Raw genomic sequence first — 26790 nt, 5'->3', positions numbered from 1 at the left:
AGTTCTCCGAGAACATTTCTCTTCTGGCTGACATCTATTACCACGTTGGGGAACTGACCTTGAACGCGAACTGCCCCGAGTAGTCGTACATGCCGCAGCTGTGCATCAGGGACAGGACGTCTCGCACCGAGTCCGGCTTCAGCACCTTCTCGTCCGTGACTGGGCAGATGCCGCCGTTGGCCAGCGTCGCTGCCACCACCGACAGGCAGTCGCAGTTGCTCTCCATCGAGCAGCACTGCGGCAGACAGGGGAAACGGGGTTAGCCGCGCCCGACAATACTTTCACCCTTGAGGGCGTCATCATTGACATAAATCCATAGTATTATTATTTTTTCGACGGGCAAAATTAAAATAAATGGTTTTGCAGAGGAGAGGTAGCGTGGTAGGTGGGAATGGCAGTGGGGCAATGTATTCTAATTTGTCCGACTTCCATAAATATAATGCAACTAGATCTATTAATATTAGAGCACTCCATTACAAGAGGCTTTTCCTTTCTTGAGGCGGCCAATGGGGAATATACTTCCCGTGATTGTCGTAATTCAACTGTTTGGGAAAATAAGAAAAATATAAATGTTGGTAGAAAATGTTTCAGTGCACAGTTGTGTCAAACCAGGCAATTTTTTCCCTCCCTTATTTTAATTCAGTGATGGGGTTTTAAACCTAAACCCAATAACAGGCCGATTAAACATAATCTTTGAATGAAGAGAATTATTTGGCTTTTGGCTCTCCTCCACAAATTAATGTGTTGTGTGGTGACTACGAGAACTTGTTTCTCCTCAATTTGAAGCTTCTTCATAAATTATGTCAAGGAAGCATGATAGAGATTCTCATTTCAAATAAAAGCTATCAGACTATTTCATACCATAAATTCTACTTATATTAACCATATTTGGCATTTTCAAACAATACAAGTAAAAAACAATGGTAGGACTCATATTTAACAGATATTCTTAGTTGCATCTTATGATAATATAATATGATAATAAAGTATTTAATTGGCCACATTTTTCACGCTATATTCCTCTTTCACATAAAATACAAATTTTATACCAGTAAATATCTGATTCGAAATTTTCAGGAACAATTAAAAGCAATTTGAGAATTTGAAATGTTCATGCCTTCTCAGGAGGCCTTTCAAATTTATTACAAAACATTGGAAATATTGAAATAATTACATGTAAATAAAAATATTTGTCATGAAATCAGTTAATCAGACTAATAAGAGCAATAGCTCAATATCATGCATGAAAAATATGTAGTAGATAATTTCCATATATAGTAGACATTTTAGTAATTACGTCCATCCAAAAACCTACCTTAACCGGTAGATTACCTAATAATAATAAATAATAATAGACATTTTGTTGGTGATCATCTACTTATTGTGTTAGTAAGAATGACATACTGTATTTCGTGGCCCATGAGATGTATTTTTTTTACTCAAAACTGTTCTCTAAAATCAGCCTACATCATATGGGCCGGAGGTACACAGGTATACTTTGGCCTTTAAGGGCAAGCCAAATCTCCAGAAAAATACCTACTATTAAGTATTTTATTCCGTACCAGTCATAGTAAATAGTGGCCTTAATTAAATTTCTATGTCATTGTTTTGAGTCAGTAGTAAGCAACAGATTTCCAATATTTCATAATACATTTCCTAAAAACATTCCCAATTAAGTCATAAATTTATACAACATAGAAGATTTAGTTACATCTCACTGTGGTGCTACTGAATAACTTAATACACATTGTGCTACTGGGGATGTTGCCCCTTTGCTTATACACACATATGAGAACATCGTACATTTTATCTCTAGGGATAAACTTGAAGTCAAAAAGTACTCAACCTTAAGTATTAGATTTTGATTTGATTTATATCGTACCCTGCAAGCCACCACTAGGATGAGTGGCAGGGGTTGATTACACACCAGACTACCCTCAACTCAAAACACTTTTCCCTTCCAGCATAGTTGGAGACATGAGACATGATCTCTCCTACCAAAGTACAATGGAGCAAATAATACATTTTCAATATCATTGCTAAAGAGACATTCTTCCCATTGATGCAAGAAATTTAATTTATAATTTAACCTTGGCTCCGTGGGTGATTCTTGACCTAGATCCTCAAATAATATTGATATGCTACTGAGTTCGTCATAATAAGGTTTTACAAATGTAGCGAGAAAGTTTCTTAAGGCATTGAAAATGGTTGCTTTTTATATAAATTACCGTAATATCAAAATGATAACAGAAATTAAGGCTTGCATACAAAGTTAAAACGATAATAATTTCATAGGTTCTAAAGAGGAAAGATTGTCATGCAGAATTGCATTTAAACTTGAATTCACCAATTTCACTTAAGAACATTGAAACAATGCAGCTGAAAGTCTTTTTGTCCCAGTGATGATAAATTTCTGAGATTCTACAATATTTAAGTGTTTGTAATCATTCAGCAACTAATTACTTAATGCAACAATTCAATTTTCTTGGTATTAAGGGTGAACATCAAAATACTTAGACCCTTTTTGCTGATCTGAGTGCTTTTCATAAATTCTAACCTGAAAATCAGTGTGTCTCATAGGCTGGGAAATAGAGTGATATGCCATTCAGTAGTAATAAGCCAGTTTCCCAGTAATACTTGAAGTAGTAGTAGTTTTGAGGGGAGGCAACCAATAACTGAGGTCATTTGCGCCATAGGGGATGGACAGGAAAGGATGAAGGGTGGAGAATAACCCGGCGTCGGCATTAGCCTACTCTTTACGAAAGGCGCCAAGGGGTCCGCAGTTTAACGTCCCATCCAACGGACAGCGTACTTACTCAAAGTGCCCTCCACAATGCACCTCAAGTAGGGATCGCGATACCTCTGAAAAATATTCAACACCACTGGGATTTGAACTCAGGGTGGGAAGCCAGTACGTTAGCCCCCGCACCATCTCGATCCCCGTAATACTTGAAATTTTAATTAATTTTGACAGGGCAAGGTACCTGAAACATTACTCTTGAAATACACCTTTTACTTCAATTGAATGCCCTGATTATCAAAACTTTATTATACAGTACGTAAGTTGAAAGTACTCTGCCTTCCTGCCTCTGTTTTCAAAAACCAATTATATTCACATTTCAATGAGTAAGAAAATATTTTTGTGGAAAATTCCTTGGTCTGTAGCTCCAATTTTGCAGAGCATTAAATCATCTTCATCCTTAGATAATAATCGAGATAATGATTATTCATTTTATGCCTCAGTTCCATTTGACTGTACCAAAAAACACATTTTCATTTTTGTTATTTTAAAACTTTTCTTCGTTTCTTTAGGCTGTTCTCAAACAAAGATCCTTCCAAGTACATGGCTAGATGCTTATGCATTTTTCCCTCAGAAAGTGGCAGACACAATCAAAGAGTTTCATACTCAAGCACATTTTTAGATTACTCTCTCAATTGAGAGACTCCTTCATAAAGATTCATATTGTATTATAACACTATGATTGCATACAGGGTTCGTCCGGAAAATAAGTGTACTGACTCCTGGGCTGGGCGCGCCGCTCCAGGCATGCCCAGCACCGCTCTGACGGGCTGCAATTGGAGGGGGGTATGTTGGCAAGCGACGCTGAAAAAGGCAGTTGGCTCTGAGCTGTGGTGTAGTGAGGAGCTCTGTTAACGCGAACCTCCACGCTCGACCCACGTCACGGAACGCGATGCCGAAGCAGCGTTATTCCATCAAATTTGCGGTAAAGCTTGGGAAATCGTCTACCGAAACTGTCGGTATGATTAACCAGGCTTACGGGGAGTCAGCCATGTCCAGAAACATGATCTTTCGGTGGCACAAGATGTTCGTGGAGGGCAGAGAAGAGGTCGACGACGAGTCTTCGAGAGGTTCCCGATGATGCCTTCGCGGGAGCGTTCCAGGAATGGGAACGCCGCTGGAACAAGTGTATCGACTCACAAGGGTCCTATGTTGAGGAATATTAGCTTAAGATATGTAAAAGTGCAATAAATTTTTTTCCTGAGCTCAGTACACTTATTTTCCGGACGAACCCTGTAGCAATGAGTTTTCTCTTTAAAAGATTCCGCAGCCGCAAATTCATACCACTTAAAAATGCATTCATAAATTGCACTTCATTGCAAAATTCAAAAGAATTACAGAATTAGAAATTAAAGCAGATTATTCTATGCCTGTGAGTGAATGATTATGGGATTGTGGATTGAAATTTAAATCATTTTGTTAGAGAAAGGAAACTGGCATGTGCTGGTGAGATCAGGGTGAACAGACTATCCTTTTCAACTTTGATAGTAACTCTGAAGTCTCAAAACTTTTTCCAATAATTCTGTTTTCTAGCTTTTATTTGAAAAATGCAATCTTAACTGGAAATATAAAAGGTAGGCAGGTAAATACTAAAAACCACCAAAATTGAAAAACAGTCACGTTACTGCCACTGAAATGGAAAGGTGCTAGTCAAAGCAAATCTCCTGAAACCAGTAAGAAAAATGCCTTAGAGTGAATAGTGGGGTGCCCATGATCTCGAAGAACTCCAACAACTACTTTTATTAGATACATATTCAAAGCCCTTCCCATGGACTATGGCCTTCATACAGTGGAAGGGTGTGAGTGTTCTGATGACCTGTAATGCAGCTTTTTTGCAACAATAATTTCCCCTGGCATGGTCACCCGCACCAAAATTTGTGGAATTTTAACGAAGGTAGTCCAGCAACCTCAGTTCCTCAGTGGGGCAGCCATTTAAGTGAAGATGTCACATTTAGAACAATATTGAGGTAGGCATAAGGAAATCATCTCAAATATCCTTCCCGTTACAACATGGAGGGAAACAAATAGATAATTTGCTGAGCCATCTAAAATTTTTCTTTATTATTTATAGTACCTTTGATAATGATAAAGTTGATTAAGTGAATTCCAGCAATATTTGTAAGGAAAACATACTCAAAAAGGCCTGCAAGTTATATCCATTATTGTCGATTCAATTGAAAAATTTCCTGGGAATTTATGAACCAAAAGAAAATGTACACCAGGATAAAAACTGGTAGCATCAACTTTCAACCTTTGTAGGATGAAATTCAGTGGATATAATTTTTACAAAGCATGTGAATATGATTCTCATTGTGGTCATCACTTGCAGCCTAACACAAGTTTTTAGAGAGGTTGCTGGGAGGTGTGACAACAATGGGGTCACATTTGAGGGGGAAAAAGCCATGTAGGTAACAAATTGATTCATAGTCTTTGATACAATATTTGAGAATTGGAAAAAATAAAAAGCTAAATGACAAACAAGGGTCTGTGATAATAATGATATGAAAGGTGGAGCCTTTTAACACATTCAAAAATGCATAATAATGAACATGGAAGACATTTTGCAGAACAAGCATATTATTGTATGTCTTATTTCATAAATGAAAAACAAAAAAGGAGATAATGATTCAAAAAACCAGACACAATGCCATGCTTAACAATTAAGGCCAAAAGGCATTAAAGACTGAATTGGGCCAAACTATAACTATTGTAATGCAAATCAAAATGATTGCACAAAATAGTTTACCCAGGAGATGTGCATTTGTAATACATGTTAAAGAGCATTATTAAATGTCTTGATTAGATGAAATGATTTCATCATCAACTGATTTTCTGTGAAACACCTCCAAATCCTTTTCCATCCATCTCCAAAGAGACATTCAACTTCAAGCAGTCAAACTGGTGGCCAACAGTATATCATCAGTGGGGGAGGGAGTGATTGCATCGGGAGGGTCAGGGTTAGAGCCCTGGCTCACCTGGAAGTAGAAATCCATGCACTCCCGGAGGTTGGCTCGCTCCGGGAAGCACCTGTGCTCACGCATGTAGAAGCCAAGGGCATAGTTTCGGTCGGCTGCCTCTCGCTCCGACAGGAACACAGCATTGTTGAACCCCACATACTCTCCGCCGGCCAGCTTCTACAAGAAGAATGGCGTGCCCCCCATCAGACCAACAGGTGGGGGCTAATCACAAGGGGGAGTGCGACTTGACTCATGTAGGACACAGCTTGTCAAATCCACCACTCCTGGCAGAAATACCGATGACACAGTGCCATGCAGGCACGTACAATATACTTTACTAGTACACTGTTTTGTTCTTCCTAAGAAACAAGCTATATATTCTTCATTTGATTATGCACACTTATTGAAATTTACTGCTCACTCTATGGAAATCAGAAATGCAATGAATGCAGCAGGAGAACAATGTGCTTGGCTCAAGAGCCTGGGTTAAAGTGTAATTGTAACCTAAATCGGAAATCAAGGACACTGGCCACAGCACCATCACCCTCTATGGCACAGGCAATCCCCTTTGCACTTGAGCAGGAATACTCCATGGCAGGGTGGCAGAGCCAAGGGCTAGTGGGGGTCTTTACCACTGTCGAAGGTTGTAAGGATGCCTCAAGTCACATTCAGATGGGCAGCATTGGGAGGCAGTAATAACTAAATCGGACAATTCTCCTCCATGGCTATATGAACCACACAAAATAATCAAAAGCCCCACCTTGAGCCCTTGTCCTACTGTTGCATATCATTCCATTCAAATTTTCAATCTCGATTATCATATGGCATTAAATTCTGGGGGGGAGGGGGCTCAAGCCATAGCCAAAAAGGCTTTTAAAGGGCAGAAACAGGCCTTAAGAGCTGTCTTAAACTTAACTTTCAGACCATCCTGCAGGCCTCATTTTCATGAGCCGCAAATTATGCAACTGGCTGCTCTTTATGCATACAATCAAATCTTATTTATTAAGAATAACATGCATATATATGAATAAAACCTAAATGTCCATGATCATGCCACATGTGCTAAGTTTGACAATCACAATGAGGCAAGAGCATCTAATTTTAGAGGTGAGGGATGATACCACCAAGGAGCCAAATTTTTTAACCTGCTTCCTGCAGATATGAAAACATCTCCTTCAAATAATTTCAAGTGTAATCTTTAATTATACTTGTTTATTAAACCTTAGTACTATGTGGATGAATTTTGTGTATTTGTAAATAAAATCTAAAATTTGTTTATTTAATATCCCTATGTAATGTAAATAGCCCTTTTATGTGATTATATACTTAAAAAATTGATTTAATTTTTTTGTTTTATGATGAAACCATGCTGAACCAGCCTATGATGAATGAAGAAATAAATAAATAAACAATAAATAAATAAATATCGCTGTCTAATCCATTAATATTCACAACATTTGTGTGATTTGTTATAAGGCTTAACAGAATCCAAAAACATTGAAATCGAAGCATTAGAAAACAAGTTCACCCAAACCATCTCCCATCACATCTGCTGAAGCCATACAATTTGCACAAATGTGATAAAGATAGGTTCCCTGATAGGTAAGCAATTAAGGGTAGAGCTTCTTGAAATGGAGCAGGCAGATAAAATTGTGTGGCACTATGATATAAAATACAATGGAACAATGAGTTGTGCTGGGAGTTCTACAGTGAAATACTCAGAGCCTATTGTTTTAAACAGAATTAAATATAAGAAAAACTAATGTTAGATAAATGATTTATTTCAATATGAATTAAAGTCAGCATAGCCATTAATGAACGATGGCTGCAGTACCCTCAACATATAAGAATTTTACATTGACTATTATGCTGTGGTTATGACTGACTTATTTAACTTGATTCAGTATCCAGTGAAACTATGCAAAGTTTTCGCATACCCTTTCCAACATTTGACAGCTACTGTATACGTATATGCTGAAGTAGACATCCAGTCCTTCAAATTAAAGTAAACAATTACTTTTAAGACAAAAATAGGGACACACCCCGGCAAACACAAAGGCAAATATTTAAAATGTAAAGAAAGTTCCACACAATTTTTATTCCTATAATCCTTTATTCTTAAGTTAAGCTCATTCATGAAAAACAACATCAAATAAAAGAAAATCTAAAAACTTGAGATCTCTCAATATTTATTCTTCTCCAAAGTAAGTGAGTAAACATGAATTTTTGGCATATGTACCAGACTTAAGTGAATTAAAATAAATAATAATTAATACCATTTATCTAAATATGTTTTCTCTCCATAAAACCTGTTTATGAGGAGCCTAAATGGCACAGTCTTTAGCCTCCCACTCTTTCCCACTGGAACTTTTAGCCTCCATTATCGCTCTCATTCAGCCAAATCGTGTTTAGGGCAATATTTTTTCTGTTCCAAGTCTCATCTAAATCAAATATAATTCAACAGATTCAGACAAGATATAGTGGAAGTTCGTCATTATGAGAAAAACAAATGTGCACTTTTCTACAAGTTTATTGTCAACAGCTTTTGATTAACTGGGTCATACATCTTAGGCAAAAATAAAAGTGAAGTGTAAAGCTGTCCACTGTATCCCTTAGAAATTCCCTCCCTTCATTCCCTTTCCCAGACTTAAATCCCATGGAATTCAGAATCCTCCTTAGGAATGGGATTTCCCCTTCGAAGTTCATTTCCTTCTCTAAATCAGCAAGTCATTTTCTAAGCTTAGGGAACCCTTTCTTTTCATAATATCTCAGGGTTTTCCTACAGAAAAAATATCGGTTGAGTTCATCTCCTTTTGTGATTATGGTATTCCCCTCCAAATGTTTACATGGAGAAGATTCACATGGCCCCTATTTCCCCAGATGTCGAATCCTTCCGGGAGAATTTGTTACAGAGATCACTTGCTAATGCAGCAGATCTTCAATGTTCTTCCTTGAACTTAAGTCACATTAACGATGGACCTATGGTTCTTCGTTTCTCTTTTAAAATATTCATAAAATTTCAGAATAATTTCCTGTTCTTGTTGGTGAGCAAGATTTCCTTCCTGCTATTGCATAAAAAATTGACTGCAAATTCTTACAGATTGTGAGAAAGTGACCTACTAACACAAGCACAATACAATTCACATGCGGTAAATTTAACAACACAGACAACCGGAGACCGAATTAAACTTAATGGTAGTCAAAAGGGACATAGAGTTCCCCCTAAAATGCATTTCATGCCCCTTTTCTTTGATTGACCAAGAAAATGAAAGCTACATGAGTGCATTCAAGGTCAGCCACCATGCATTGAGAAAAATGGTGTACACATCATGAATAAGGACTTTGATTCAGTTGATGAGCTGCATCTACTTGAGGGTGGGAACCAGAAACCAATCCTCCTCTCCATTTGCACTCATTCCCTCCAACTTGCTGTTTGTGCACATATCTCCTCTACAAGTCAGCTTCATATATCATATCACCCGAGAGACTACTGAGGGTTGGCTGGTCTATCCTGAAGCACCTACATAAACTATATGCCTCTTTAACGAAACTGTTCCTAGTAGAATTGTCTGATGAAGTTAACGAACTGGTTATAGTCCAGTGGTCTTATTACAACCTCTATCCTCTCCACACTATTGAAACCAAAACATATGTGCATCCAATTTTCCACAACTCACAATCATTTCATGACCCACCCTCCCCTTACTGACCTTGAAATAGCTCATGGTGAAGTCAAATTTCTCAGCTAATGTCATCTCTGGCTTAACGAGCGTCTTCAGCAGCGAACACACCAGGATTGCACCTGCATTGATCATAGGGTTGTGTGGCTTCTCTGGAATGGGAAAGAAAAGAAGGGGGCAAGGTCAGTGAGAATTTCATAAGAAACAAAAGCCATTAAGGATTACTAACCCCTAATAATACATCCTCAAGCCAGTTTCCCAATCTGAGCACATATTCATTGAGATGATATAGGACATCCATTTTTTTACTTTATTTGACTGGCGAAACAAAAAGACCTCAGTCAGGATTTTTTATGTTGGATTTCAAAAAGAAATAATGAGGAAAATGAAAACCAAAGTCTACACAAAGGAAAGTTAGATGGTATTCGAACTGTCAACCTCCAGATTAGCATAATACATGTACAACTACTTCTCTCCATCAATGAGGTCATAAAGCTTTATGCACCCATTCCTACCGATGGTCCAGTCATTGTATCAGCCATGAAATGGAATGAAGAGTCTTTCCTCTCAAAGGTATCAACCTCTGCACATGACCATATGTATGCCTGTGGCCTCAACTATTTTGCGAACTTTGATTTGTCGATCAATTAAAACCACATCGTGGATTTTGTCAATCATTCCGAAAGAATTCACTTACACTAGACGCCCCGAACGATGTTCATCATTTGTGGATGTACGGCCAAGTTAAAACTCATTTACTCAATTGTCAACAGTCGCAAACACAGGGGCCGGGGTTAAGTCTTTAAAATAATAGTTTTTAATTACCGCACGAAATTAATTTTTTTCCATTTTCCTAAATAAACAAAAAAGTGTTGCTTCAACCTACTATGAAAATGAAACCCCGAAATGGATATTGCTGAACCTTTAACACTATTCTAGGGAAAGATGACGCTTACTAAAAGTAAACCTTCCCCAATACTTCACATTACCATCTTTTGGATTTTCTAAGGAATTATTGAACTATCCAAGTACTTTTGTGTTAAATGAGGCATTGGAATATCGACAGTAATCAGGGAAAATCATCCCTTCGCAGAGCACCATTTGATTCAATTATACCTGTAGTACTGGACTGGAGGCAGTGATCAGAGAAATAGACGTATCCAGCATCTTAAAAGCGGCTGGAGGCAGGGGACCCCACTATCACGCAGGTACTCACTGTTATGATCCAGAACCAGCTCGTTGAACATCCGTCCACTCGGCTCCTGACCCACGTACTGGTGCACCATGTCCGCGCCCAGCTGGTCCAGGGCGATGCCGTACGTCAGGGGCTTGCTGGGAAGACACGAGCAAAGGAAGGATAATAATGCTTTCGAGTAAAGAGGCTCTGATGGCGAATGATGATTTGGGAGGAGAGGGGAAGGAAGCAATGCTTATGCCCTCTCATTGGCCAATCGGTTGATACTCAATTTTAGAGGGCCAAAACGTATGTAGAGTCTCATCGTGTAATAGAGAAGCGTCCACTAAAAAGAGGAGTCAACAGTGATGTTCGGGCAGGTGGAAAGGTGGGGTGTTGGCTACTTGCCTGCAGGACTGAATGGTGAAGGGCAGCGTCGTGTCGCCGATGGAGAACCTCTGTCCGTCGATGGTACAGATGCTGACGCCCCAGTAGTCAGGGTTCATCCTAGCCAGCTGAGGGATGTAACTGGCCACCTTGTTGGGTGAGGGAAGAGGGAGAGAGAGTGAGTTGAATGTTCATTGGTTACCTTGCGCACGTTGCATTTAATAGGCCAAGGGGATTAACTCGGAAACTTTTCATCAATATACGAGGGCTGTCAAGAAAGTCACTTAAGAAACGTAGCCTAGCAGGGCGGTGGGTAGGGCTAGAGCCACCAACTTAGTGTCTATACGCCCCTACACTCAGTGCGCATCCTGCTGTGGTAGTTTCAGACTGCGATTCTTCTAATTTTATCACTGTAAACTGTTAAAATGTTAAGTGATGAGGTTTTTTCTGGCAAAAAGCCACAGACCAATTGAAATTCATAGGCAACTTCGTGAAGTGTATGGAGAATAAGGAGTGAAGGCGGAGTGAGGCAGTGGTTCATTCACTTTTAAAATAACCGCACCAATGTCCACGACGAGGACCGCAGTGGTCGACCTAGAGTTCACCCAGTACTAAGCCCGACTTCGTGTGAAATTCACACATCAGGTTAGGGGGGCCAGTTCTTTTCCCTGTGCCGGTTATGGTTTTCCAAGGAAGATCTGGTACCCGAAAAATCACACAGCTTGGGTGGAGCTGCAGGTGCCCAGAGACTGGCCCGGGAATCGAACCCGGAACCCTCCGGTCAGTAGTCCAACGCTCTACCCCCTGGACTACCGCGACCCACTTTCAACGACTATGATACATGACATCCCCCTTCATCAGAGATACGAAACGGAATGCGCTAATGGAAGATAAAGACTTAGGGTTCAGACTCGGGAAGAGCTACCAAAAACGAAATAAAACCGGCAAAACATGTAATTCGGTACGCAATAGTATCGCCACAATTAATTTCCAATACAAATACCAAAGCAAGAATATAGTTCAGCAAATACTATAAAAACAAGAGTGATTGCAAATGACCTCAGTCGCCGAGGCACTTAAAATATTAATTACTACTATGGTAAACCGCGGGCAAGGGCTCGGGAGCACAGGCCCCCGGCACGTCGGGAGAGGGTGCTGTCAATCCAACCGGTGACGTCATCGCCGCACCCAATGCCCAGCGAGTGGTGCCGACGTGTCTCGGAAAGTGTGCCGTTTGGTGTACCAACCTTGCCCTCGGTGTTGGACTTGCACTTCCAGTAGAAGTCTTCGATGTGTTTGGTGAACCCCTGGAAGTCAGGGATCTTGAACTGGTGGCGGAAGGCCCGGGAAATGAGCACGATGTTGTCAGAGATGACGCTGCAGGGCACCAGGAGTTGTTGCAGAGTCAAGGGACGCACCACCCAATCCGAAAAGGGGGAAAAAGAGGGGGGAGGAGAGAGAGAGAGAGAGATGCAACATTACAAACTCACTTTATGTATGGGGGTCCAGGGAGGCGTAATTGCCACAACGGAACCTCAATCGTCCCCTCACAGATTTTGCCGAAATCATCATGCATCGGTTGATGTCCTCACAATCGATATGCTGTCCCACAACGCATCTTAGCATCGGGGCCATGTTAATCAGGAAAAACCCCGATTACATTAATTTCCCTTATCACAATAATACACAATCGAAAGAATCATCTCGAATAATTTCTTCAAAATGGAGGAATCCTCTCCTGAATCGGTTAAAATTATTAAGTCCAATGAACATGTTAAACATAACATGCGCGGGTATAAGCAAAAGTAATAGAACCGTCTACATCAAAACTCTTTTCATGCCGCCGTTTATAAATAATATTCTGGTTAATAAAATAATAGTTGATGCAAAATAGTCATGTGCCCTCTTGAATGTCTCAGTTTCTTCATTAGGTTGGCACAATAATAAAAATAATATAAATAACCAAGATCATTAAAACTTCACGATAAACTCCCGGGGGTCAAGCGGAGGAGAGAGAATATTAATTTCCTCGCATGAACCCACCAAATTCGAATGCGCATCTGAGAACGCGACATGTGAGAGCGCCAATCGGACATTCAGTCGAGACAGAATTGAAAACGAATCGATTCTGGAGGCATCAGGGCGGGGGGCCGGACTCAATTGGGGGGGAGGGGTGAGGACCGTTCGTAAACTCACCTCTTGAAAGTATCTCGATCCAGTTTGATGGTCTCTGGGGACCCCGTCTCGCTGCCGGACAGTTTGTGAGCCTTCTTCAGATTGTTGGTCATCTCAGCCAACCGCGGGTCGTTCTTCCGAAGGCCTGTGCTGCGGAGGGCCTGGTGGAGTGAGGAAGGGACGAGACAGGGGTCTGAGAGGTCACTCCAACAATAGCAGGGCATGCCCCACGAACACGACTCCGAAAGGACAGATCGAGAGGGGAAAGGGGTCTGGATTCGACTGTAATCGAAGCACAAAAGCGCGACCAAAGCTCCTCGACTGGAAGCACTCAATGGAGGGGCTTTGGTCCTGCATGGAGCCTGAAGCCACAAATTAGGCCGCGTGGCAAGCCGTAGTATTGAATGGGTAAAAACCGAGGCGATAATATTTTAGGATGAAAATCTTTATCAACTGCCTCATCTTTGTGGAATTCTATGTAGGGGAGAATAAAAAATACTTTGTAATTATCCACACAATCTTACAGTATTGCAGACTGAAATTTTAAAGCATACACGTCATTATGGAAGCAATTTTCTCAAGAATGGCGTGTACTTATACAATGATAACGCAGATGACAACACAACTACACAGTGTGGAAAATTACCAATTATATTTAATCCATAAAAGGTGGGAGCTTCAATCAGAAATTAAAAATATGGACGTGACGCAAGGGTAATATAGAAAAGTATCGATTATGGACTAGAAAGTGTTTTCAAAGCGTTTTACACGAAAAGCACCCCAAAGTGTTCGACAAAAAAATTCTTTCCAACTTCGGTGATACCACAAATTTTCCAGCTCTTAAACAATTATTTTCCCCTCTGTAGAGTTAGGCGATAGGACAAAAGATAACCTACGGCCAAACTCTAGGGCACAAATGACGAGGGAAAGTGGTTTCCATAGAGGGTTCTGATTGGCAAAGATCAGGGTGCGCCCGGAATCAACTGCTACAACCACCAGACGGCGAGGGGGAAACGGAGGCGCCTTTGCTGCAATTCGGAAGGAACGGGAAGTCCCTATATCAAACGAGAGGAACCTTGCATTCCATGGATGTGGTACGGTAGCAATTATTGTTGGTCAATTATTCTGGAGGTCAATTATTCCAGAACGCCGGAAGGGGACTTCAGTAAGAGTTGTCACAAAAATGTAGGGTGGGAACATGGACCGTGTTTCTCGAAAATGAGTGGGGCGCTGAAAAACACAAATATGGAAACGTAAATGTTGAATTTGAGAGATTTTAGAAGAAATATGTTTTCTTGTAGGCGGAAGACAAATTCATACAGTGAGAAATATGCTCAAAAGTAAAGAGGAGAAAGGTAATTTAACTAAACCAGGTGGCCAAGGAGTGTACGGAGAGCTTCGGGAGGAAGAAAGAGGGTAACACAAGAATCCAAGAGAAGGAGGTGACGAGTCACTCTTCAAAAGTTTTAGATATGTTTTCGGTTAACTACTTTGTTGGTAAATATACTGAGAGGTCGGCTGGCCGCCGACAGGAGGAAATAAACTCACAGAAGGGGAAGGAAGTCACTCACTGAGGGGAAGTGAGCCAGTCACTGAGGAAAAGGGGATCGATGGCTGCATGAGGGGGGAGCGACAGCCCATCAACACACCACTCACCGCGAGGAACTTGCCGATGGGCAGGAGGCCAGTCTCCTCACTCTTGAACATGTCGAAGAGGACGTCGTCCACATTCTTGGCCTGTTCCTGGTCCTTGGGACTGCAGGGGGAGAGATGAAAAGAGAGAGAGAAGATTAGAAACGAGAGAACGAGTAAGGACAGGTAAGGTACAGAATTGTCGACTGATGAATAGCTGATCCCAAGACATAACCACTACATGTTTATTAAAATTTGCCAGATAATCTCAAAATATATGCTACCACACACAATAGGTGAACTGTGGTACGTTTTCGCTGTATCACTGAAAAAGCATGCATTAGCATGAATTGAGAAATTTTTTCTTCATCGGAATATGAGCACTTGAAGCTTTTTCATGAAGGATTTGAATACTAATGTCTGTCGAATAGATACTCCCTCCTTCGTAGAGGTCGAACTTTTATACCTACTAACAACAGGAACAATGCATGTCCTCAGAGGATCCTACGATACGGCGACATTCCAAATATAACATTTGGCATTAAGAGGAAAAGTATAATTCATCTAAGTATGCATCCGGAAACTTCGACCCAATTTTTATTTGAGTGGAATTATGATTCTGCCCCAGGGAACAAATATGAACAAGCATCGGTTGGAGGGTCGTTCGGGCACGTTCCCGACAGTGAGTACGTCACTTCAACATCATCACAAGAGTGAGTTCCAGAAACAGCTACCGAAAAGTTTTGCACTCGCTACTAATGCACGTACACCCCACAATTGTCCCGTTAATAATAAGTGGAAAAAGGAGCAGTCGACTAGAACCGTGAGTCAGCGACTCACGGTTTCGAGGCACACAACTCCCGACTGCAAGATCATCGTGCTTATCTGGTTCTTAGAACGTTTCACCTTTTACCTTTGGCAAGATGTAAACATCTTCAGGTCTTAAATTTAATTTTTCCCAGTCACTCATAATTAAAGTGAAATTTAAACTTTATTACATTTATGGAACTCACGAAGTGTATCTAATGCATACGCGAACTTTAGATAATAAAAGTGTAAAACACCAAATAAACTAATTTTTCACCATAATCATTCCTCTAATGCTAACCGTAATGCTGACAATCAGTCAAGTGCTCACACAACTAGTAATCACATGATTAATAATCGGGAAGGGTCTTTTCAGCTGGTACACCAAATGGTGTGCATCCCCTCGGATATGGGCGGGGGCAAAGAGACGGAGGTGTTGAATGGTAGGATGGGAGACTTGTGGATGGAAGTTCAGGGGGGGGGGGCGGATGTAGGGCGTATCCAGGGCAGGGGAAGAGGTAGGGCGCATGGGGACGAAGGGGTTGGCAGAGTTGAGAGATGAGGGCGGAGTGCGAGGCAGTCGATGGGTAGGGCTGGATGTGGAGGCATGGCGGAGGTAGGGGGACGGAGGGTGCAGCGTGGGCGCGGAAGGAATGGGGCTGCAGCGTAGGAGAATGTGGGAACGACGGAGAGGGGTGGAGGGACGAGCAGAATTGTGCCGAGGAGTACGGGGGTGGCGGATACACGGAGGGCGGGGGTGGAGGGCTTAGAAGTTGCTACTGAAGGGTGAGATTTGGATCGTGGGTAGCGTGGGGGTCAGGGATCGGGCGAGTGAGTAGGTAGGGAGGCGGTGCGTGGCGTCGAGGAGCAGAGATGGAGCGGTAATTTTCGAAACATCAGTCCGTTCCGTCGTCAATCATTAAAACTTCTCCAATCGTCACATTTCCTTCCCTTCTCTTCCATTAATATTACCGTCTGCGCTAACCGAGAGCAGAAGAAAGTTTTTGGAGCAAGTCGCCGGGTTAACGAATAGCTCGGCGTTCTTCCGGTACCCACCGGAAGGAATTCACCGCGCGAATCAGGTGCTCCGCGTGAGGCGACATCCCGCTGATTGACCCACCCCGTTGCACCCCCTGAGTGAATTCCAATACCTTGTGACTGACAGTCAGCCGACGATGGGTTGCGGGTGGGGGGGTGTCGGAGGGAGAGGATATATCAAAAGTCTCGCCTCCCGGCGCATACTCACGCGTTGATGTAGCTGGTGTCGTGGATGAAGGCGTATCCCCTGGAGGCGCGGGTGGTGGGCAGCAGATCGCGTAGAGCCACATGTATGCACGGAGAGAAAGAAAGGTGGGAGGTAGAAAAAAATCCTGTTACTCGAAAGAAACTGGTGCTTGGAAGGGTGGGAGGCAGCAATTGGGGCAATAAACACACACACAGCTGCCGATGCAAACGAGGGGAGGGGAGGTTTTATGGATACGATCATCATTTCACCGACTCTTCAAGTCAAGAAACCCTTTGTGGGAACGTCCTACCTCGAGCGCACTAAGCCCGCATGTTGGTTATAAAAATCCCGAATTAAGCGGTCCCATATGTGAAATATTATAACCTCCGTATTGTATTGGGAATAGCGGAGGGGGGTGGGGGGATGCCCGAGCGCCTCCGCATGGAAAGGCCCAAGACGAACTGCCACGAACAATTATTTTCAGTCTATGGTGGGCAGTCACCGACACGACATCAAATGGAGGAGGGAAGAAGGGTTTTGCTGGCACTCGAGTAGTAGTAGTAGTTTTGAGGGGAGGCGACCGACAGCTAAGGTCATTTGCGCCATAGGGGAAGGACAGGAAAGGATGTCTCATACTTCCATAGCCTGGGAATGTTACACGAGGTACTCCGAGAGGTCGTGAAGATGAAATCGGGAACATCAGCACAAGTCAACATTTAGTCGAATGCAAGCTAAGTAAAAGTGAAGTTCCCTTGAGGCGGGAATGTCTGGAGGAATAAATAATAAGGTCGCGGTTTCAGGCCTCGGGCTCAGCCACCCGATAGTCTCTAGAGTTCAGGTGCCCCGTGCTTCGCATTGCCACAAACTCACCTCTGGCACAAATAATCGCCAAGAATGTTATTTTTGCAATGATTGCCGTGGAAATGGATTCTGGATACATCTAGTTCGAGCACCATACGCGCACAATTTTTTCTGACTTGCCAATTTCACGGAGATAAATGTAGAAAGAGTACTAAACTAGAATAACAGTTTTAAAAATAGCGAATTTTCAAATTTAAAACTAATGCCGTCATATTGAAAAAACGCGGTGTGGCGCCAGTGGTTGTATGGCTAACATATTCTTGGCTTATGCGGAGTTGGTTCCTACTTATTTGTGAAATATTATTTACAATGGTAAACAAACATTAAAGTAATCACTGCGGGAAGAAATTACTGTTTTACTTCTAAGATCTCCGACAAAGAATGAAATGAATCAGAATGTGGCTCTTTAATATTTCCAAAACATGGTAAGAGGAAGAAATATTGCCCAGAATTTAGAGACGGTGCAAAATTAAAACTCCACGAAGTCAGTAAGCTTTCGTTTCGAGGATAATGTTTTTTCAAGTTACTAGGAAATGGATTCTCATAGCCATTGTGTGAAATTTTACCCATCTTAACAGTCTCAATGGTCATTAAAACTTTGAGGTGGATGCGGGCGAAATGCGAAGGCGGAGGGGGTCTCCTCCCCGATGTCTCCGTGGGCAGCCACGGGGAAATCGGGGTGGAGACGGGCCACCGGAGGAAAAATATAAACCCCCGCAAAATCGAATCGAATCGGCCAATGCCTCCGCCAGATTGGCCGAAGTGACGACGACGGCCCCTGACCCTCCCTCCGCCCTACCCGTCGCTCCGCGCCTTGTGGAATCAGCCTTCTCCTCCCCTCGGCCAAAGACCGGGGACGCGGCTGAGGGGGCAGACCGGAGGGGGGCCCGCGACCTTGTCCCTGGGGGTGACCGCGCTCGTCGTCGCTGATTGAGTGGACCTTTTCGAAACATTCAGACGGAAGCCCGGCCGCGCGCCACAAACAGAATTGTAACCAGCTGGGATTTGAAAAACCATATGTTCCAGAGTGCATCGTGGCCAGATTGGGCCGAAGCGAATGGAGGAATCGACTGGTCTTCAAATCCCGGTCCCCCGTCGTCTGAGACCCACAGAGAGAATCTGAGATTCAGGGTGAACCTCGAGTAGAGAGCACTTAAAGCGCTCATTGAGACTGATACACGTCTCGGGGATCAATCGGCCTGCTACTACCTCTTTGGGGATTCGAGCGAACAACAGGGATTACCAACTAAACAGTGGCTTCAACCCAATTTGCACAATGAGGAAATAAAATTGAAAAACAGAAACCGTTAACTCGGCTCCTATGGCCCCTCAAATGCAAGTCCTCCGAGGGGATAGGTGTTCGGGGCGGAGCCAAACCCTCTCCAGTCAACAATCTAAATTAAATAGTGCTGACAGCTTAAATGTCAGTGGGTGAAATGAAATCCTCGAATCAAGATTAGTTTAATAATTAACCGGTAGTCATAAGAAATAAAAAAAATTAAGGCTGAGATTTCAAAAAAATTGAGACAAAGAAAAGATAAAAGTCAGTAACAAGAACTGTTATTGAAGAGGAAATAAGGATAAAATTCTTAACCACAATCACCTCTCTTCTCAGATTTAAGAAAGTCAGAATAAGGAAATAGCTTTGATCAAAATTAGCCTAAAGTGTGGTAGAAAGATATCTCCCGAAAAGGTGTTCATATTAATACTTTTGACAAGTACGACTTAGAAGAAAAATTACAAAATGGGTTTACATCTGGGAAAATAAAGATCTCCTTAAGAAAGAGTAGAAAAGAAGACCACATCCCTACCTAGCAGGAGTAAAAGCAAATAATATCCACCAGCAATTTGAAGGAATCGGTAAGAAGGAAAAACGATCGTTCAGAGACCACCTATATCAAATTGATGCACACGTTTCATTGACAAGCCCGAATCAGCCCATACCAACCAGGTATTGGAAGTGCAACAACGACTCATTACACTTCTCTCAATTTATAGTTAGTCCTTTTTGCAAGTAATCGGTGTAGATGACTCCACGAGCATCCGAAGAAAACGTGACCATCACATTATCGGCCAACACTACATTCTTCGCCTTCTACGGAACCGAATCGGCATTAGAAACCTACTGTTTTGACTGTTCCTTTGTCTATGGAGTTTTTTTTGCAATTTTCATGGCTCATCCAAGGAATGTGCCGTTTTTACTCCAATTATAGAATACAATAAAATCATATACATATTGTGCGTTCTGAAATTTAAACAAATTGTCTCTTGAGTGCAGTATTGTATCCATGTTTCGTCCATATTTACGCATTTATTGACGCAGAAACTCGACAGGATTGCGACGGATAAGCTCCAAACTAGCTTCGGAATCGACCACATGATTGCTACTATTCTCCACTGAGAGCAAACGCGGCATCCCATCTTGTCAAGATTTTTTCAAATCCTATTGTTCCTGCAAAATTGAAAACACTCTTAACTTGTGATACGTACGCTTGTGGCCTCAACTATTTCGCAAACTTTGATTCGTCGTTCACTCAAAACTATATCGTGGATTTTGTCAATCATTTCGGAGGAAATCACTTCCACTGGCCGTCCCAAACGATGTGTCATCATTTGTGGATGTACGGCAACGTTTAAACTCATTTACTCAATTGTAATCAGTCGCAAACACAGATGTATCATGGACTTCATGTAACTCGGCTATTATGTCTTCTGGTGTAATTCCTTTTGAATAAGAGCTTTAAATCACCGCATGAACATAATTTTTCCCATTTACTAAATAAACAAAATTTTGGTGCTTTAATCTATCATGGAAATGAAACCACGAGATGAATATAGCTGAAACTTAATCAGCTGTTCAGTATGATGTGAGACTTACTAAAATCATTCATTTCCCGATTCTACGAGCGCCATCTTTTGGAGTTTTAAGAAATTATTGAACGGCTCATGTAGACCCCCTGATACCAAGTAATTGAATTGTCCTAATACGTAATTATAGATATGCCTGCAAGAACAGATGCCAAACGATCCGTAGGACAAGGAGGATTGCAAAATCTCCCATTTGGGCATCATATTAGCTATTGAACAAAGAAAACCAAGGAATACACCAGGATACCGAAGGATCGCAAGTAAAAAAGTTCGAAAATCAAATATTAAAGATACTTATAAGGATCTTTGAAGATTGTCTACAACCGAGATACTTTCCTAAATCTGTAAAACTTATTTAATCACTTCATTTTAAAAGAACCTTGTAGAGACCCCTCCCTTCCTAGATCGTTCAGACTGCTAACCCTGCTTTCAGCTCTTCGCAAAGCTCTGGAAAGAGCAATTAAAAATAAGGTATACGAACATGTCAGAAAGTATCAAGCAATCCAGCATGTCGTCAATTTTGATTAGAATAGAACCTTTAACATAAATTTCTGTTGTCTTTATAGACTTGGAGGCAGCCTTTAACTCAGGGCGATGGCCCCTTGACATTGACGAACTAAAATTTTGTCACGTCCAAAAATCCTTCGACTCCTCAAAGAGGTACTTTGAATAAAGAAAAACAATTATAGGTCCTATTGCGAAAAGGACAACGAAAGATCCGACTTAGGGAGCTCCAGAGACTTCAGGACTTAAACAATTAATGTGGAATATGGCGATATGTTGATTACTGCGTGCAGGCCTCTCAGGCTCTTGTGAAATGATAGCATGAGAAAATAGGATAAACTATCATTAGAATAAGCGCCAACTCTACAAAAGAGTTTGAATCAAAATCTTTCATTCTCGTATGCATGCTCTAGAACTCTGTAGATGTGAAGCAAAAATAAGTACCACTAACTAAAATTAGGTGTACCGCCCTTAGAAGTGCTCTGAAAAGTAATCTCGCAATTAAGCTTTACAAGGGTCAGAATTCATAGTATCTGGAAACCATACAGGATAGAAAATTAAAATTCCAAGAACAAGCATATTATATCGCGTCAGAGGTCAAAACTATTCTTCATACGCTTAAAAGGTTTTGTGCAAACAATTACGGTATTCATAGGAATGCATATTAAATTTCATTTAAAAGTGTAGCATGCCCAACGTTTGGGCAAAATGGGGACATTTTGGGGGCACAAAACCAAAAATATTAGAAAAAGAAACACATGCAGAAGGACGCAAAATATTTTACAGAACTCATCGACGATGCATTCATTCCAGATGACCAGACCATGGCTTCAAAGAATGAAGAAAGAAAATCTGAAGATAACAATCCATTTTTAAAGCAAGAATTAAAAGAACTTTAAATTACCGCAAAACAAAAAAGAAAAGGTCAGATAAATCTTCACTCAACAAAAGTTAGCAACTAGTTAAATAGTTATAAAGCAATAAATACATCAGCAGATGAAGAAAGGAAAACATTCAGAGAATATTCTTAGATATTAAACGTCGTATTTAAAATTTTTATGCGGTCCACCGTTAAAGGTAGGTTTCGGAAGGACACAGACTGAAGAGCGATATACAGGTATATAGTTAGTATATATACTTAGTATTGTATAGAGATAGTATAGTATAGTTAGTATATATATAAGAAGCGATTTTCCTGTATGTAGTTCTTTGCCTTTCAAGTTGCGTTCATTATGGGAGGCAAATTGTACCAAAAATTACTATTTTAAGCGTAAGTCCTGCTCAGCTCCCATGTACGAAGTAAGCGGAGCGAGGGAAGTTCATTTTGGATAGGGGAATGCAACAATTTCAGAATGTAAAAATCACTCGCCTTGACCGGGATACGAACCCGGATCCCTCGATATCCGCCCGAGGGCTTAAGCACTTAAGAGGCGTCCTGTTAAACTCTGAAATTTTTACACTTTGAAATTGTTGCATTGAAATGCATATTAGCGGATGCCTCCGCTAAAAGTTATTGTTGCGGCATCTCCCGCGGTTTCTTGGAATTAAATAGGGGACATGATTCCTTCCGCACTCTTTTTTCAGTGCATTACATGTACGAGAGTTCTAATGCAAAGAAAACAGCAGTTCCGTTGTCCGATTGCCTTTTTACCTTGTTCGCTCGTTTTTCTTCGAACAAGGCATTTCAGTAACACTCGTACCTCTGCACAATTAAAATATCCGTGAATTTAACCATTGATTACCATCATAATCATTGGTTTATACATTTACGCATTCGGAACAGCGTCTGGTGCAAGCCTTAATGAAGAAACTTTATTTCGTTTTCCTCTGGACAGTCTCTGGAAATCATGAGGAGCACACCTCTGTAATCGACCACTTCTATCGAAATTGATATCATTAGCCACCTAACGTGGAACACCACCTAAACGTGGAAGAAGGCATTCACGAGTTAACCAGAGTGTAAAAGTTTACTAGACCAATCAATTTCACGAGAAAGCATTGACGTTGGGCGAGTCGGTCATCCGGGGCGAGCAACCGTCCGGTCTGAATGCCCCCCACCCCGCCAACCCCCGCGGAACCCCCATCCCCGAGACAGAGTCGAGGACATCATCAACTCCGGCGGTTCGTGCTCAGAATCGCTCCATCGCTCCACAATTTATCTTTCGCATTCCAATCGCCGCCACAAAATTAATATTAACGGCGCCGATTTTCATTTATGCCATTATCATTTTTAGTAACTCAGTTCACGGTCAAGGGCATCATATTGGTGCCGTGGTTCTCAAATCATCAACGAATCAATGCGAGGATGTTCTCTATAGCGGGTGAGAGACGCGTTTCTCTTGGGGGGATGTACGTAAGATGAACAAAACAATGGGCCGGGGACGTCACAACGCACGCGAGAGAGGATGCCGCCGGATGGTGGGCGCCTCCCGCTCCGGACACGCATGTCGACCCTCCGGTTGGAAGGAGGGAATCGGGGGCGTGAGGTGGGAAAACATTTAAAAAGGACGGGAGTGAGCATTTGAAACCAATGGCAGTTTAACGAAATCGCATTAGGCCACTTTTACTCTTTGAAACGATGTCATGACCATCTCCCATGCACAAAGAGCCTGAAGTGGTGGAAGGGTTTGCCCATTCCTTTGACCCCTAGAGCTGTACTGCCTGAAATAAATGCTCCTGGTAGGGTCACTCATGCCAGATAAGGAGAAGGGTAGGAGCCAGACAAAAGGCGGGATATCGTGCCCAGCAGCAAGAAAAACAATGTGTCTTCAATCGTCATCAGAGATAATTGTTGCACAACCGTGCGGTATGTTGTAAAAAGTTGTGAAAAAGAAAACCAAGCGGAAAGTTATGGAAAAGAAAACTCGAAAGGAGACCACGGCGGTTAGGATAGGGATATGGTATGTTGGAACGACGTCAAGGACAGTGAAGCTAGAAAACATTAAGAGAAAAATGGAGAGAGGAAGTATAGATACATTAGACTTTCATGAGGTGCTATGAAAATGTAGCAAGGATTGCTGGAGGGACAAAGACAGAAGTAATTTAAAGCGGCTGAAGAGTGGTTGGAATGCTGAATAGAACATGGAATGGTAGTAGTGCTGAATAGAAACAGGGGGGAAGGGTAGTGAATTAAGTGCAGGTGAGTGATAGAATTCCATTGAAAGATAAAGGATAAAACCTGTCCCAACCAATCCAGTGGTAATCCAGGAGTGCATTGCGACAATAAATTGATGTGAGGGCGAAGTAGACAATTTCGAGAATCAACTGGAGGATGTGTTTGGAACTGGGCAGGGAAGAACCCACGTAATGGTGACGGGAGATTGGAACGCACATTTCGGTGGAGGGAAATATGGGAGGGAAGTAGGACAGAGAAGTTTAAGAAAATGATTGTTGAGGAAAAACAATGGATTTCTGCAAGGGATAGGATTTTATAATGGATAACACCTGTTTCAAACATCATTACATATGAAAAATACCTGGAGGAGCAGGTGCGCACCATTTAAAGTATGCATAATGGTTTGACAAAGCAGTATTGACAGCGTCATCAACGCACACGCATTCCCGGAGGTGGATGTAGACCCGGATCATAATCTATTTGTTGCTGCATACGATTTAAAATTCAAAAAGATTGGTAGGAAGTGGAATTTTGAAGATTTAACAGAAGTAGAAAGGAATGAGTACCAATAAAAACTCAGAATTTAAATGAGGATGAGGCAATGAAAACAGCTGAGGAAAGAATGGTGGATCTTAAAAACGGGATAGAATTATTATGAGGAATAAAAAAGAAGGAAATTAAAGAACGTTCACGCGGACATGGGGCGAAGAATTCGCAGAGCGTTGAAAAATATACCTTGTCGAGAAACTAGTACGGGCCAAGGAAATGTAGTTGAAAAATCATAATGCAGGGAAGCTTTCAATTTTGCATTTTGAATGAAAAATATGGCTGTGATTAGGTTTGATCTTGTTATGATTAAGTAATGTGAGAGGGGAAAATGGGTACTCGAATCTGTCAGTGACGGTGTCTTAATCGATTAGTTTATCTTGCTGATCCACTCTGTCAAATGGGGCCATTATTATCCCAATTATCGCCTTATCGTATTTTCAAATAAAATCGGGTGTGTTCTGCTCCTTTCTAAGTGTTTTAGTCTTGCTTCCACTCTTCGTGGCTCGAGTGGAATCCCATTCCCGATTCCTACAGAACAGTCGTCACGTTCACTCTTTTCTCGAAGAAAATCTCACAAATCTAACTTTTTCTATACCTTTTCCATTTCCTAAATTAGCATTTGCTCCCATTACTCCCAAATTTTTGCCCCGTTTTCCAAATGTGACCGCAATAAAGATAAGTAACACCTCCCTTATGCTCTTTCATTTCGTTTTCCTACCATCCGTCTCATGTGACCAAGTTTCTTAAGCCTGACCCGCACGTTCTCTTGGGTCTCTTCATAACTGTTCCCCCTCCCTGCACACCACGTGATTTCTTCATGGTGAGCACGTCATTCTTGAGATGCGACGTCACATCTCTTTTCGATTGTGTCGTGATCACCTCGTTCGAGGTCACTCAGCGCAAACAGCCAGCGCAAACACATTGCCCTTCGTGTCATAAAAATGAGAGAGCACCGTCACACACCAGGTCTTCAATTCTAAATCTTTCCGAAAGTTCTCAGCACGGAAAACTCTCAACAGGGCAACAAGGAAATTTAAAATCAAAGCTTCCAGCGACGCTGCGATTCGTTTTGATAGCCGTCACCTAGCTCTGGGAGCCGGGGAGAGTTTGTTTTTCAGGATATTTTTCCCGCGTGTCATCCCAGTGCTGAGAGTTCCCAGAGGAGACTCCTTTGACAAAATAATTTGTGAAACTTTGACGTAAGAGGTTCCATTCGAGTCCGCGCCCGCTATTGATGTCGGCTTCCAATACGACAACGATTATTGAATTTCTTTTTTATTTTCGCCATGATTTATTGTCTCAACCAGTAACCCTTCATCGAAATTCCCGTCGAGGCCACAAGTGCCCTGGCATTGAGTAAAAAATCTGCGATGGCCACCAATAACTCACAACCTGCACCTAGTAGGGACACTAACAAACCCCCCCCCAACTTGAAATTCCACACCCCACCCCGCCAAACCCGCACATTTCCCTGTGCAGGCGCCCTCATCCCCTTTTGCTTTCCTAGTCACCCCTCAGGGGGTTGGGGGGGAGAGCGCCGCCGTCACCCCTCCCCTATCATTTCAGAGACCCCTTCAACACGCGAAAATACATTGGGTATTTGAAATGAAAATAAGTCCATATGCGGGTGTGTGGATGCATAGAGGCACAAATCCTTCAAAATTTTAACGAAAGTACTTTGGTTAACCCAATATCTATTTGTAAATAGGGGGGGGATTAAAGTATAAAGTACTGTGCATGGGAAGACCTGGGTATGTGGATCCAGTCAGTTTCGCGGTCGATCAAGCTCCAGTCAGCCAACGGATGGCAATCACTGATGTGTCACATCACTGAGTCAAGAGTGAGAGATGTATGATGATGACGGTGTTTGAGCACTGTTTACCAGCGCCGCATGAGATGATTTGAATATTTTGCGCGTCCGTTAGAAAATGATATTGTCTTTCTCACCTCATCACCAATATATTAAAAATATAATCATTGCCGTTCAAATGCACATTCGCTGAACAAAGGCAAACTAAAAACGCAGCAATCAATTTTCCTATTTCACTTGGGCCTT

The 26790-nt window shown here is 41.9% G+C and overlaps 1 protein-coding gene across 1 annotated transcript in view; it reads right to left on the bottom strand.

The window, feature by feature from the left end:
- Window positions 1-26790, bottom strand: part of LOC139687644 (glutaminase liver isoform, mitochondrial-like) — a 59235-nt gene that overhangs the window by 9949 nt on the left and 22496 nt on the right. The window contains exons 3-11 of the mRNA XM_071584884.1: window positions 16859-16897; window positions 14830-14929; window positions 13195-13334; window positions 12246-12375; window positions 11020-11147; window positions 10654-10769; window positions 9468-9589; window positions 5776-5934; window positions 59-235 (exon numbers count right to left, since the gene is read on the bottom strand). Coding sequence (XP_071440985.1) covers window positions 59-235; window positions 5776-5934; window positions 9468-9589; window positions 10654-10769; window positions 11020-11147; window positions 12246-12375; window positions 13195-13334; window positions 14830-14929; window positions 16859-16897 — 1111 coding nt within the window. The remainder of the gene's footprint in view (window positions 1-58; window positions 236-5775; window positions 5935-9467; window positions 9590-10653; window positions 10770-11019; window positions 11148-12245; window positions 12376-13194; window positions 13335-14829; window positions 14930-16858; window positions 16898-26790) is intronic.

This window comes from Hetaerina americana, unplaced genomic scaffold (assembly GCF_022747635.1).
Source record: "Hetaerina americana unplaced genomic scaffold, ioHetAmer1.1.p SCAF_2, whole genome shotgun sequence".
In the NCBI taxonomy this organism is placed as follows: domain Eukaryota; kingdom Metazoa; phylum Arthropoda; class Insecta; order Odonata; family Calopterygidae; genus Hetaerina; species Hetaerina americana.
This window is presented reverse-complemented; position numbering and strand designations above follow the sequence as displayed.